The sequence below is a fragment of the Myxine glutinosa genome, chromosome 1, assembly GCF_964187855.1.
Source record: "Myxine glutinosa chromosome 1, kmMyxGlut1.1, whole genome shotgun sequence".
Taxonomy (NCBI): Eukaryota; Metazoa; Chordata; class Myxini; order Myxiniformes; family Myxinidae; genus Myxine; species Myxine glutinosa.
In genome coordinates, this window is record NC_136261.1 from 447,250,007 (window position 1) to 447,263,720 (window position 13,714).

At 43.4% G+C, this 13,714-nt stretch overlaps 1 protein-coding gene across 1 annotated transcript in view; it reads left to right on the plus strand.

Moving 5' to 3' along the window:
• Positions 1-11,611, plus strand: part of NUP210 (nucleoporin 210) — a 148,079-nt gene extending 136,468 nt beyond the window's left edge. The window contains exons 37-40 of the mRNA XM_068105006.2: positions 4,082-4,304; positions 4,468-4,578; positions 8,380-8,478; positions 9,599-11,611. Coding sequence (XP_067961107.2) covers positions 4,082-4,304; positions 4,468-4,578; positions 8,380-8,478; positions 9,599-9,720 — 555 coding nt within the window. The 3' untranslated portion in view covers positions 9,721-11,611. The remainder of the gene's footprint in view (positions 1-4,081; positions 4,305-4,467; positions 4,579-8,379; positions 8,479-9,598) is intronic.
• Positions 11,612-13,714: the final 2,103 nt, after the last annotated feature.

Sequence of the window (13,714 nt, forward strand, 5' to 3'; positions counted from 1 at the left end):
CACAACATTTGAGAGCAGGGACATCGGGAGATCTGTGGGAGGGAGAGGGCTTGGGGGGAGGAGGCGTGGGAAGGGGGGGGGAGGGGGTGGGAGAAGTATAAAACACAAGGACACTAATAAATTTTGTGGAATTTGTGGAAGCAACTTCAGTTGGAAAGGCGAAGGCAAGTTGTCTCAGGGCAACTGCCCCACCACAAGATTGTATGGACGGGAGGAAGGGTACGGCGACTGAAGAAAAGAAAGATGTTGGGATGGTTTCACATGATCATTTCTTGTTAGTTAAAGGAGATGTACATACGAGTATGCACATGCATGTCATCTGAAGAAGAAGAAGCAGTTGGAGCTTTAATACAGTTCCTGCTCTTGTGGAATAATACAAATAATCATGGTACCTTTTGAAAAGGTATCGTAATCGATACACTTGGAACAAAAATTTGTGTCTGTTTAGTCGTTGAGTTACCTCTTTCAAAAGCCCTTTCTGGTGTTGAAGAAGAAGAAGCAGGAATGGGAACTTGAGGCAGTGGTTCCAGCGGAGACGTTTATTAATTTTACGACAGCAGGAACGCTTTTGAAGGACACAGAGCAAACAAAATTAAATATATATATATATATACATGCAATATGTGTGTGAAGTACAACATGCTGATTGATGGAACCCGTCGGTGAAGAGACGTGTCGGCCCGGGTCGTTGTACTGAGGTGGTGAGATGGCAAGCGAGACCTTTTTCATCCTCGTTTGGGGTTTTTATATGGCATTGCCCTTTCAATAGTACCGTTCCATGACCATCCCAAATGACTGAGGTCACAAAGTGTGAACAGGTATTGCATGTAGATGAAAGCATGCTCGGCAGGTGGATTACCCTTTCGGGAAGGTCGATCATGACCGAGCAGGGCGTCTCCTGGAAACCCAAGAGCGACATGAATCCTCCCGAGTGTGTCTCCGTTTCTGGAAGCGTTGGGATCCAAATTGTAATGGAATTTTGTTCTGGAAGCGTTGGGATCCAAATTGTAATGGAATTTTGTTCTGGAAGCGTTGGGATCCAAATTGTAATGGAATTTTGTTCTGGAAGCGTTGGGATCCAAATTGGAATGGAATTTTGTTCTGGAAGCGTTGGGATCCAAATTGGAATGGAATTTTGTTCTGGAAGCGTTGGGATCCAAATTGGAATGGAATTTTGTTCTGGAAGCATTGGGATCCAAATTGGAATGGAATTTTGTTCTGGAAGCGTTGGGATCCAAATTGGAATGGAATTTTGTTCTGGAAGCGTTGGGATCCAAATTGTAATGGAATTTTGTTCTGGAAGCGTTGGGATCCAAATTGGAATGGAATTTTGTTCTGGAAGCGTTGGGATCCAAATTGGAATGGAATTTTGTTCTGGAAGCGTTGGGATCCAAATTGGAATGGAATTTTGTTCTGGAAGCGTTGGGATCCAAATTGGAATGGAATTTTGTTCTGGAAGCATTGGGATCCAAATTGGAATGGAATTTTGTTCTGGAAACGTTGGGATCCAAATTGTAATGGAATTTTGTTCTGGAAGCGTTGGGATCCAAGTTGGAATGGAATTTTGTTCTGGAAGCGTTTGGATCCAAATTGTAATGGAATTTTGTTCTGGAAGCGTTGGGATCCAAATTGGAATGGAATTTTGTTTTGGAAGCGTTCGGATCCAAATTGGAATGGAATTTTGTTCTGGAAGCGTTGGGATCCAAATTGGAATGGAATTTTGTTCTGGAAGCGTTGGGATCCAAATTGGAATGGAATTTTGTTTTGGAAGCGTTGGGATCCAAATTGGAATGGAATTTTGTTCTGGAAGCGTTGGGATCCAAATTGGAATGGAATTTTGTTGTGGAAGCGTTGGGATCCAAATTGGAATGGAATTTTGTTCTGGAAGCGTTTGGATCCAAATTGTAATGGAATTTTGTTCTGGAAGCGTTTGGATCCAAATTGTAATGGGATTTTGTTCTGGAAGCGTTGGGATCCAAATTGGAATGGAATTTTGTTCTGGAAGCGTTGGGATCCAAATTGGAATGGAATTTTGTTCTGGAAGCGTTGGGATCCAAATTGGAATGGAATTTTGTTCTGGAAGCGTTGGGATCCAAATTGGAATGGAATTTTGTTCTGAAAGCGTTGGGATCCAAATTGGAATGGAATTTTGTTCTGGAAGCATTGGGATCCAAATTGGAATGGAATTTTGTTCTGGAAGCGTTGGGATCCAAATTGGAATGGAATTTTGTTCTGGAAACGTTGGGATCCAAATTGTAATGGAATTTTGTTCTGGAAGCGTTGGGATCCAAGTTGGAATGGAATTTTGTTCTGGAAGCGTTGGGATCCAAATTATAATGGAATTTTGTTCTGGAAGCGTTTGGATCCAAATTGTAATGGAATTTTGTTCTGGAAGCGTTGGGATCCAAATTGGAATGGAATTTTGTTCTGGAAGCGTTGGGATCCAAATTGGAATGGAATTTTGTTTTGGAAGCGTTGGGATCCAAATTGGAATGGAATTTTGTTCTGGAAGCATTGGGATCCAAATTGGAATGGAATTTTGTTGTGGAAGCGTTGGGATCCAAATTGGAATGGAATTTTGTTCTGGAAGCGTTTGGATCCAAATTGTAATGGAATTTTGTTCTGGAAGCGTTTGGATCCAAATTGTAATGGAATTTTGTTCTGGAAGCATTGGGATCCAAATTGGAATGGAATTTTGTTCTGGAAGCGTTGGGATCCAAATTGGAATGGAATTTTGTTCTGGAAGCGTTGGGATCCAAATTGGAATGGAATTTTGTTCTGGAAGCGTTGGGATCCAAATTGGAATGGAATTTTGTTCTGGAAGCGTTGGGATCCAAATTGGAATGGAATTTTGTTCTGGAAGCGTTGGGATCCAAATTGGAATGGAATTTCGTTCTGGAAGCGTTGGGATCCAAATTGGAATGGAATTTTGTTCTGGAAGCGTTGGGATCCAAATTGGAATGGAATTTTGTTCTGGAAGCGTTGGGATCCAAATTGGAATGGAATTTTGTTCTGGAAGCATTGGGATCCAAATTGGAATGGAATTTTGTTCTGGAAGCGTTGGGATCCAAATTGGAATGGAATTTTGTTCTGGAAATGTTGGGATCCAAATTGTAATGGAATTTTGTTCTGGAAGCGTTGGGATCCAAGTTGGAATGGAATTTTGTTCTGGAAGCGTTGGGATCCAAATTGGAATGGAATTTTGTTCTGGAAGCGTTGAGATCCAAATTGGAATGGAATTTTGTTCTGGAAGCGTTGGGATCCAAATTGGAATGGAATTTTGTCTCGAAGCGTTGGGATCCAAATTGGAATGGAATTTTGTTCTGGAAGCATTGGGATCCAAATTATAATGGAATTTTGTTCTGGAAGCGTTGGGATCCAAATTGGAATGGAATTTTGTTCTGGAAATGTTGGGATCCAAATTGTAATGGAATTTTGTTCTGGAAGCGTTGGGATCCAAGTTGGAATGGAATTTTGTTCTGGAAACGTTGGGATCCAAATTATAATGGAATTTTGTTCTGGAAGCGTTTGGATCCAAATTGTAATGGAATTTTGTTCTGGAAGCGTTGGGATCCAAATTGGAATGGAATTTTGTTCTGGAAGCGTTGGGATCCAAATTGTAATGGAATTTTGTTCTGGAAGCATTTGGATCCAAATTGGAATGGAATTTTGTTCTGGAAGCGTTGGGATCCAAATTGGAATGGAATTTTGTTCTGGAAGCGTTGGGATCCAAATTGTAATGGAATTTTGTTCTGGAAGCGTTGGGATCCAAGTTGGAATGGAATTTTGTTCTGGAAGCGTTGGGATCCAAATTGGAATGGAATTTTGTTCTGGAAGCGTTGGGATCCAAATTGGAATGGAATTTTGTTCTGGAAGCGTTGGGATCCAAATTGTAATGGAATTTTGTTCTGGAAGCGTTGGGATCCAAAATGGAATGGAATTTGGTTCTGGAAGCATTGGGATCCAAATTGGAATGGAATTTTGTTCTGGAAGCGTTGGGATCCAAGTTGGAATGGAATTTTGTGCCGTCGGCACAGTTTGTTATTTTAATTTCCCATGTGTGTGAATGTCGTGCATCAAGGTGACCAGTGACTGGCCATTTGTGGAGGTGGTGCAGTTGGAGCGACAAGACCTGTCAAAAAGACCCGCTGTGATCTCGGTCCGATGGAAGGACGTGGGAAACCTCCCTTGGCGAGGAAAAGACCCCGAACCTGCACTTTCCGTGCGGAGTCGCCTCACGGGGCAGCACGAGATCCTCCCGATCCGTCTTGCTTCCTCCAAAGGGAGCGTTGCCTCTCTCACAGGTAACGTGAACCTTTCACGGTCTCTCACGATCCCATCTGAGCCTCTTCCTCTCTACTTCCACTGCTTCCCACATCGAGTTTGCTGCGTCTCGGCCCGAAACGGAATTTTTAACCCGAAACTTCTTCCTTGTTTGGTTCATTGTGAGTGGTGTTTATGATCCAGTGAACCCCGATGAACAATGTGAGGGACTACTTCACCACCTGGTCGCCTCGTACCAACTTGTGTTCTTCACAATCTTTGCCTTGTTTGCTGGAACCGGGGCTGTAATCGTAGGTAAGGTCAATACAACCTGAGGAATCGCCGTTTACATCACTACTAATGGAGTTACCGTGTGGGTGCTTTGGGGGATCATGTGGGTGCTTTGGGGGATCATGTGGGTGCTTTGGGGTATCGTGTGGGTGCTTTGGGGGATCGTGTGGGTGCTTTGGGGGATCGTGTGGGTGCTTTGGGGGATCATGTACGTGCTTTGGGGGATCATGTGGGTGCTTTGGGGGATCATGTGGGTGCTTTGGGGGATCATGTGGGTGCTTTGGGGGATCATGTGGGTGCTTTGGGGTATCATGTGGGTGCTTTGGGGGATCATGTGGGTGCTTTGGGGGATCATGTGGGTGCTTTGGGGGTTGTGAGGGCCAATAATCCAAATCCTTTGCCTGCACATTTTCCGAAACCCATTATAATACCAAGTAACCATCCGAGCCTCGGGTAGACCTGTTTATCATTCCCATCGCAACCAACACCTCGTGGGTCGGAACCTGGGTTCAAATCCCATATCCTCCATGTATTTGGCCATCGTCAACGGATCTCCTTGTGGTTCCATTTACGGAATGTCGACACTGACCACGTTTGTCCCACGTGATGTAAAACGTTGTTTCCTTTGTTACACTTGGGGCTAGAGATTGAATGGTGGACTTGCGTTTAAGGAATGAATTATATTCGTGTCCATTCAATCCCTTTGTTTGTTACCCACCTTTCGGGAATGAATTATTTGTGTCTATTCAATCTATTAACTTTTTCTGCGTAACCCACCTTTAGGGAATGAATTGTTCATGTCCATCAATCCCTTTGTGTAACCCACTTTTAGGGAATGAATTGTTCATGTCCATCAATCCCTTTGTGTAACCCACCTTTAGGGAATGAATTGTTCATGTCCATCAATCCCTCTATTTGTGTAACCCACCTTTAGGGAATGAATTGTTCATGTCCATCAATCCCTTTGTGTAACCCACCTTTAAGGAATGAATTGTTCATGTCCATCAATCCCTTTGTGTAACCCACTTTTAAGGAATTAATTGTTCATGTCCATCAATCCCTTTGTGTGACCCACTTTTAGGGAATGAATTGTTCATGTCCATCAATCCCTTTGTGTAACCCACTTTTAAGGAATGAATTGTTCATGTCCATCAATCCCTTTGTGTAACCCACCTTTAGGGAATGAATTGTTCATGTCCATCAATCCCTTTGTGTAACCCACCTTTAGGGAATGAATTGTTCATGTCCATCAATCCCTTTGTGTAACCCACCTTTAGGGAATGAATTGTTCATGTCCATCAATCCCTTTGTGTAACCCACCTTTAGGGAATGAATTGTTCATGTCCATCAATCCCTTTGTGTAACCCACCTTTAGGGAATGAATTGTTCATGTCCATCAATCCCTCTATTTGTGTAACCCACCTTTAGGGAATGAATTGTTCATGTCCATCAATCCCTTTGTGTAACCCACCTTTAGGGAATGAATTGTTCATGTCCATCAATCCCTTTGTGTAACCCACCTTTAGGGAATGAATTGTTCATGTCCATCAATCCCTTTGTGTAACCCACCTTTAGGGAATGAATTGTTCATGTCCATCAATCCCTCTATTTGTGTAACCCACCTTTAGGGAATGAATTGTTCATGTCCATCAATCCCTTTGTGTAACCCACTTTTAAGGAATGAATTGTTCATGTCCATCAATCCCTTTGTGTAACCCACTTTTAGGGAATGAATTGTTCATGTCCATCAATCCCTTTGTGTAACCCACTTTTAAGGAATGAATTGTTCATGTCCATCAATCCCTTTGTGTAACCCACTTTTAGGGAATGAATTGTTCATGTCCATCAATCCCTTTGTGTAACCCACTTTTAAGGAATGAATTGTTCATGTCCATCAATCCCTTTGTGTAACCCACTTTTAGGGAATGAATTGTTCATGTCCATCAATCCCTTTGTGTAACCCACCTTTAGGGAATGAATTGTTCATGTCCATCAATCCCTTTGTGTAACCCACTTTTAAGGAATGAATTGTTCATGTCCATCAATCCCTTTGTGTAACCCACTTTTAGGGAATGAATTGTTCATGTCCATCAATCCCTTTGTGTAACCCACCTTTAGGGAATGAATTGTTCATGTCCATCAATCCCTTTGTGTAACCCACCTTTAGGGAATGAATTGTTCATGTCCATCAATCCCTCTATTTGTGTAACCCACCTTTAGGGAATGAATTGTTCATGTCCATCAATCCCTTTGTGTGACCCACCTTTCGGGAATGAATTGTTCATGTCCATCAATCCCTTTGTGTAACCCACTTTTAGGGAATGAATTGTTCATGTCCATCAATCCCTTTGTGTGACCCACTTTTAGGGAATGAATTGTTCATGTCCATCAATCCCTTTGTGTAACCCACCTTTAGGGAATGAATTGTTCATGTCCATCAATCCCTTTGTGTAACCCACCTTTAGGGAATGAATTGTTCATGTCCATCAATCCCTTTGTGTAACCCACTTTTAGTTAAAATGAATTGTTCATGTCCATCAATCCCTTTGTGTAATCCACTTTTAGGGAATGAATTGTTCATGTCCATCAATCCCTTTGTGTGACCCACCTTTAGGGAATGAATTGTTCATGTCCATCAATCCCTTTGTGTAACCCACCTTTAGGGAATGAATTGTTCATGTCCATCAATCCCTTTGTGTAACCCACTTTTAGGGAATGAATTGTTCATGTCCATCAATCCCTTTGTGTAACCCACCTTTAGGGAATGAATTGTTCATGTCCATCAATCCCTTTGTGTAACCCACTTTTAGTTAAAATGAATTGTTCATGTCCATCAATCCCTTTGTGTAACCCACCTTTAGGGAATGAATTGTTCATGTCCATCAATCCCTCTATTTGTGTAACCCACTTTTAGGGAATGAATTGTTCATGTCCATCAATCCCTTTGTGTAACCCACCTTTAGGGAATGAATTGTTCATGTCCATCAATCCCTCTATTTGTGTAATCCACTTTTAGGGAATGAATTGTTCATGTCCATCAATCCCTTTGTGTAACCCACTTTTAGGGAATGAATTGTTCATGCCCATCAATCCCTTTGTGTAACCCACCTTTAGGGAATGAATTGTTCATGTCCATCAATCCCTTTGTGTAACCCACCTTTAGGGAATGAATTGTTCATGTCCATCAATCCCTCTATTTGTGTAACCCACCTTTAGGGAATGAATTGTTCATGTCCATCAATCCCTTTGTGTAACCCACTTTTAGGGAATGAATTGTTCATGTCCATCAATCCCTCTATTTGTGTAACCCACCTTTAGGGAATGAATTGTTCATGTCCATCAATCCCTTTGTGTAACCCACCTTTAGGGAATGAATTGTTCATGTCCATCAATCCCTCTATTTGTGTAATCCACTTTTAGGGAATGAATTGTTCATGTCCATCAATCCCTCTATTTGTGTAACCCACCTTTAGGGAATGAATTGTTCATGTCCATCAATCCCTCTATTTGTGTAACCCACCTTTAGGGAATGAATTGTTCATGTCCATCAATCCCTCTATTTGTGTAACCCACTTTTAGGGAATGAATTGTTCATGTCCATCAATCACTCTATTTGTGTAACCCACCTTTAGGGAATGAATTGTTCATGTCCATCAATCACTCTATTTGTGTAACCCACTTTTAGGGAATGAATTGTTCATGTCCATCAATCCCTTTGTGTTTGCTGATCTGTGAGACAACCCTGTTCGATCATTCTGTGAGTGATCACAGACTGTGATCTGTGAGTTTGATCATTCGGACCTTTTGTACGTGTGTTTGTTCCAGTGTACCACATTCTCTTGGCACCACGGTTCCAGTCGTACCACCCGGCCCTCATCCCACCGGGGAGTCGTGGATCCACTCCACAATCGAGCCCCAGCCCAAGTAGGTCCTGATTTGAGGGATATACACACACGCACACACACACACACACACACACACACACACACACACACACACACACACACACACACACACACACACACACACCTTCTTCCTTGTGTTCAACTCTATTTCAATTTTTAAATATTCTCTCAATGGGGATCACCGTTGATTGGGACCTTGGGGAGGTTTCAGGGGGATCACCATTGATTGGGACCTTGGGGAGGTTTCAGGGGGATCACCCTTGATTGGGACCTTGGGGAGGTTTCAGGGGGATCACCATTGATTGGGACCTTGGGGAGGTTTCAGGGGGATCACCATTGATTGGGACCTTGGGGATGTTTAATCGGGGTCACCGTTGATTGGGATATTGAGGTTTCAGGGGGATCACCATTGATTGGGGCCTTGGGGGATGTTTAATCGGGGTCACCGTTGATTGGGATATTGAGGTTTCAGAGGAATCACCATTGATTGAGACCTTGTGGAGGTTTCAGGGGGATCACCATTGATTGGGACCTTGGGGATGTTTAATCGGGGTCACCGTTGATTGGGATATTGAGGTTTCAGGGGGATCACCATTGATTGGGGCCTTGGGGATGTTTAATCGGGGTCACCGTTGATTGGGATATTGAGGTTTCAGGGGGATCACCATTGATTGGGACCTTGGGGAGGTTTAATCGGGGTCACCATTCATTGGGACCTTGGGGAGGTTTCAGAGGGATCATCATTGATTGGGACCTTGGGGAGGTTTCAGGGGGATCACCATTGATTGGGACTTTGGGGAGGTTTCATGGGGATCACCATTCATTGGGACCTTGGGGAAGTTTCAGGGGGATCACCATTGATTGGGACCTTGGGGAGGTTTCAGGGGGATCACCATTGATTGGGACCTTGGGGAGGTTTCAGGGGGATCACCATTCATTGGGACCTTGGGGAGGTTTCAGGGGGATCACCATTGATTGGGACCTTGGGGAGGTTTCAGGGGGATCACCATTGATTGGGATCTTGAGGAGGTTTCAGGGGAATCACCATTGATTGGGATCTTGAGGAGGTTTCATGGTGTCAGGTTGAAGTGCATTTTCCATTTTCTCTGGTTTATCGATTGCAATTTGCTCTCTTCCAGTTAAAGACCATTTGATGAATCGTTCTTGGCCTTCACCTGGAAGTGGCAGGCTTCTGACCCAGCGCTCACCCCAGGCTCACCTCTGGAGCACCGACTCTGCCAATGGCTCACCGCGCTACTAGCTGCGTTTCCGGTACCACCTGCCGGGTGGTATGCGGTGCTTATTGCCACGGGATGAGGTCCATGTGTTTCCATTGGTACTGACGTATGGCCCATCGAAAGGGAAGATATAATTTATTTTTTAAGTTATCTTGTCGCCGTGTCTTGGAGCTGGTTAGTGTGACTGAACTTTGACCTTTTAAATGTCCATTAACCTGACCGTGGTACATGAAACATGAAGGAGGGGGTTTAGATGGGGGGGGGGGGGGGGGGGAAGGGGGTAAGTTTGGCGGCATTTTGTTAAACGTGTAATTTTCAATGTGAATATGACAACTCAGGTGTGCGAACACTGAACCGTGATGGAAATGCTTGTTTTGAGCTTTGACTCCATGATTGTTCGGATTTTATTTTTTTAACGGGATTTACTCAGAATATCTCAACTCGAGTTTGAGGAGTTACCAGGTCCATAGTTTGTCCCATTTCATGCTTTTTGTTCGGAGTTACCAGGTCCATAGTTTGTCCCATTTCATGCTTTTTGTTCATATTTAAAGCTTGTTGTGTTGGTTTTGCTTTTTAATAATATCTAAAGCATTTTTTGTTTGTTGCAAGTCATTAACTTTGACGTGAACAGTTTTGTAATTGTAAATGGGCTCATGACATTTTGTTTTATCCACCACCCGTCCCCCTTCCCCCTCCCCCCGTCCCCGTTCCCCTTCCCCCCGTCCCCGTTCCCCTTCCCCAACACTGGATGCTTTCTCTCATTGCCTTCGCCCAGGGGGGGGTGCGGGGTTGTCATTTGTCTAGGGGGGGGGGGTGGGGAACTGGCTTGCAATGACCACTTTAAGTGGCTGATAGTAGATAAGATGGCTGCCTAAATAGTCCTCCATGATTGTAACTGTGATTGAGCACCTCAGGATGTGAGTTTATGGTCGGATCGAATTGTTGGGAATCCAACATGGATTCCACAACTTGTCGCGAAGTCTGCTCTGCGCGAACTCGCTCTCGACCCTTTTCCCAAACCCTCGTCGCTCCCTTTTATATCTACCCAAGTAGTTTGGTTTCCTTGTTGGTCTTTCATGATCTACAGTCATTGCCATTTGTGCAAAATGTTGTTTAAAGGGAATGCTGCATTCCCCAAGTTCAAAGGTTCTTGGTACGATTCCAACCAACATACAATGACTTTGTATTGATATTTACCAAGTGATCTGAATATGTACATTTCTTCCAATCTGACGTTGAATTCTGTCTCACCATCTTTATTTCCTCAAACTATATCTATTTGTCGGTCTCCACATCCGTCTGTGATCGTTGGCCCTTCACGTCTCCCCGTTGCCCCTCCACGTCTGCCCATCCCCGTTGCCCCTCCACGTCTGCCCGTCCCCATTGGCCCTCCACGTCTGCCCGTCCCCGTTGCCCCTCCACGTCTGCCCATGCCCGTTGCCCCTCCACGTCTGCCCCTCCACGTCTGCCCGTCCCCGTTGCCCCTCCACGTCTGCCCCTCCACGTCTCCCCGTCCCCGTTGCCCCTCCACGTCTGCCCGTCCCCGTTGCCCCTCCACGTCTGCCCGTCCCCGTTGCCCCTCCACGTCTGCCTGTCCCCGTTGCCCCTCCACGTCTGCCCGTCCCCGTTGCCCCTCCACGTCTGCCCCTCGTCTGCCCGTCCCCGTTGACCCTCCACGTCTGCCCGTCCCCGTTGCCCCCTCCACGTCTGCCCGTCCCCGTTGCCCCCTCCACGTCTGCCCGTCCCCGTTGCCCCCTCCACGTCTGCCCGTCCCCGTTGGCCCTCCACGTCTGCCTGTCCCCGTTGGTCCGTCCCCATTCCCCCTATCTCCCTCCCTTCAATCTGAATATCTAAAATGCTCTCCCTGTCTCTGACTTATTTTCCCACAAATATTAAAGATTGTTTCAAAGTTAATTTCCCAATTCAGTAAGAGATTCTTCCTTTCATTTGCATGTGGCATGTGTTGTACAAGGTGTCATTCTTCACCGACGGACCTATAACCAGTACCATGAAGATCCTCTCAAGGTGATGGATGTCACTCTGTGGGTCTGGATATTGTTTAGATGCAAAAACAATCCCTTGTCATAATGGAACAACATCCAAAAGGTTTGTGTTAGATTGCTCAAGCACTTGGTATTCTGAGTGCAAGGGCCCTCTGAGCCAAATTAACATACAGGTTAAACTAGTGATTGGTGTCCACAACCAAAATTGGCCATCTTGTGTAACGTCAGCCAAGGCTCTCACTTTTTCTTTCTCCTCCACCAGCCTCTCCCTTTTTCACATTCGGTCGCTTTAAAATTTGTTTAAATTAACAACTTTCAAAATGGGGTCTCCTACAAAATTTACCAACTTTCAACATGGGATCTCCAACAACATTCACCAACTTTCAACATGGGATCTCCAACAAAATTTACCAACTTTCAACATGGCATCTCAACAAAATCTAAACTTTCAACATGGGATCTCCAACAAAATTTACCAACTTTCAACATGGGATCTCCAACAAAATTTACCAACTTTCAACATGGGATCTCCAACAAAATTTATCAACTTTCAACATGGGATCTCCAACAAAATTTACCAACTTTCAACATGGGATCTCCAACAAAATTTACCAACTTTCAACATGGGATCTCCAACAAAATTTACCAACTTTCAACATGGGATCTCCAACAAAATTTACCAACTTTCAACATGGGATCTCCAACAAAATTTATCAACTTTCAACATGGGATCTCCAACAAAATTTACCAACTTTCAACATGGAATCTCCAACAAAATTTACCACCTTTCAACATGGGATCTCCAACAAAATTTATCAACTTTCAACATGGGATCTCCAACAAAATTTACCAACTTTCAACATGGGATCTCCAACAAAATTTACCAACTTTCAACATAGGATCTCCAACAAAATTTACCAACTTTCAACATGGGATCTCCAACAAAATTTACCAACTTTCAACATGGGATCTCCAACAAAATTTACCAACTTTCAACATGGGATCTCCAACAAAATTTACCAACTTTCAACATGGGATCTCCAACAAAATTTACCAACTTTCAAGATGGGATCTCCAACAAAATTTACCAACTTTCAACATGGGATCTCCACCAAAATTTACCAACTTTCAACATGGGATCTCCAACATTTACCAACTTTCAACATGGGGTCTCCAACAAAATTTACCAACTTTCAACATGGGATCTCCAACAAAATTTACCAACTTTCAACATAGGATCTCCAACAAAATTTACCAACTTTCAACATGGGATCTCCAACAAAATTTACCAACTTTCAACATGGGATCTCCAACAAAATTTACCAACTTTCAACATGGGATCTCCAACAAAATTTACCAACTTTCAACATGGGATCTCCAACAAAATTTACCAACTTTCAAGATGGGATCTCCAACAAAATTTACCAACTTTCAACATGGGATCTCCACCAAAATTTACCAACTTTCAACATGGGATCTCCAACATTTACCAACTTTCAACATGGGGTCTCCAACAAAATTTACCAACTTTCAACATGGGATCTCCAACAAAATTTACCAACTTACGACATGCGATCTCCAACATTTACCAACTTTCAACATGGGATCTCCAACAAAATTTACTAACTTTCAACATGGGATCTCCAACAAAATTTTACCACCTTTCAACATGGGATCTCCAACAAAATTTACCAACTTTCAACATGGGATCTCCAACAAAATTTATCAACTTTCAACATGGGATCTCCAACAAAATTTACCAACTTTCAACATGGGATCTCCAACAAAATTTACCAACTTTCAACATGGGATCTCCAACAAAATTTACCAACTTTCAACATGGGATCTCCAACAAAATTTACCAACTTTCAACATGGGATCTCCAACAAAATTTATCAACTTTCAACATGGGATCTCCAACAAAATTTACCAACTTTCAACATGGGATCTCCAACAAAATTTACCAACTTTCAACATGGGATCTCCAACAAAATTTACCAACTTTCAAGATGGG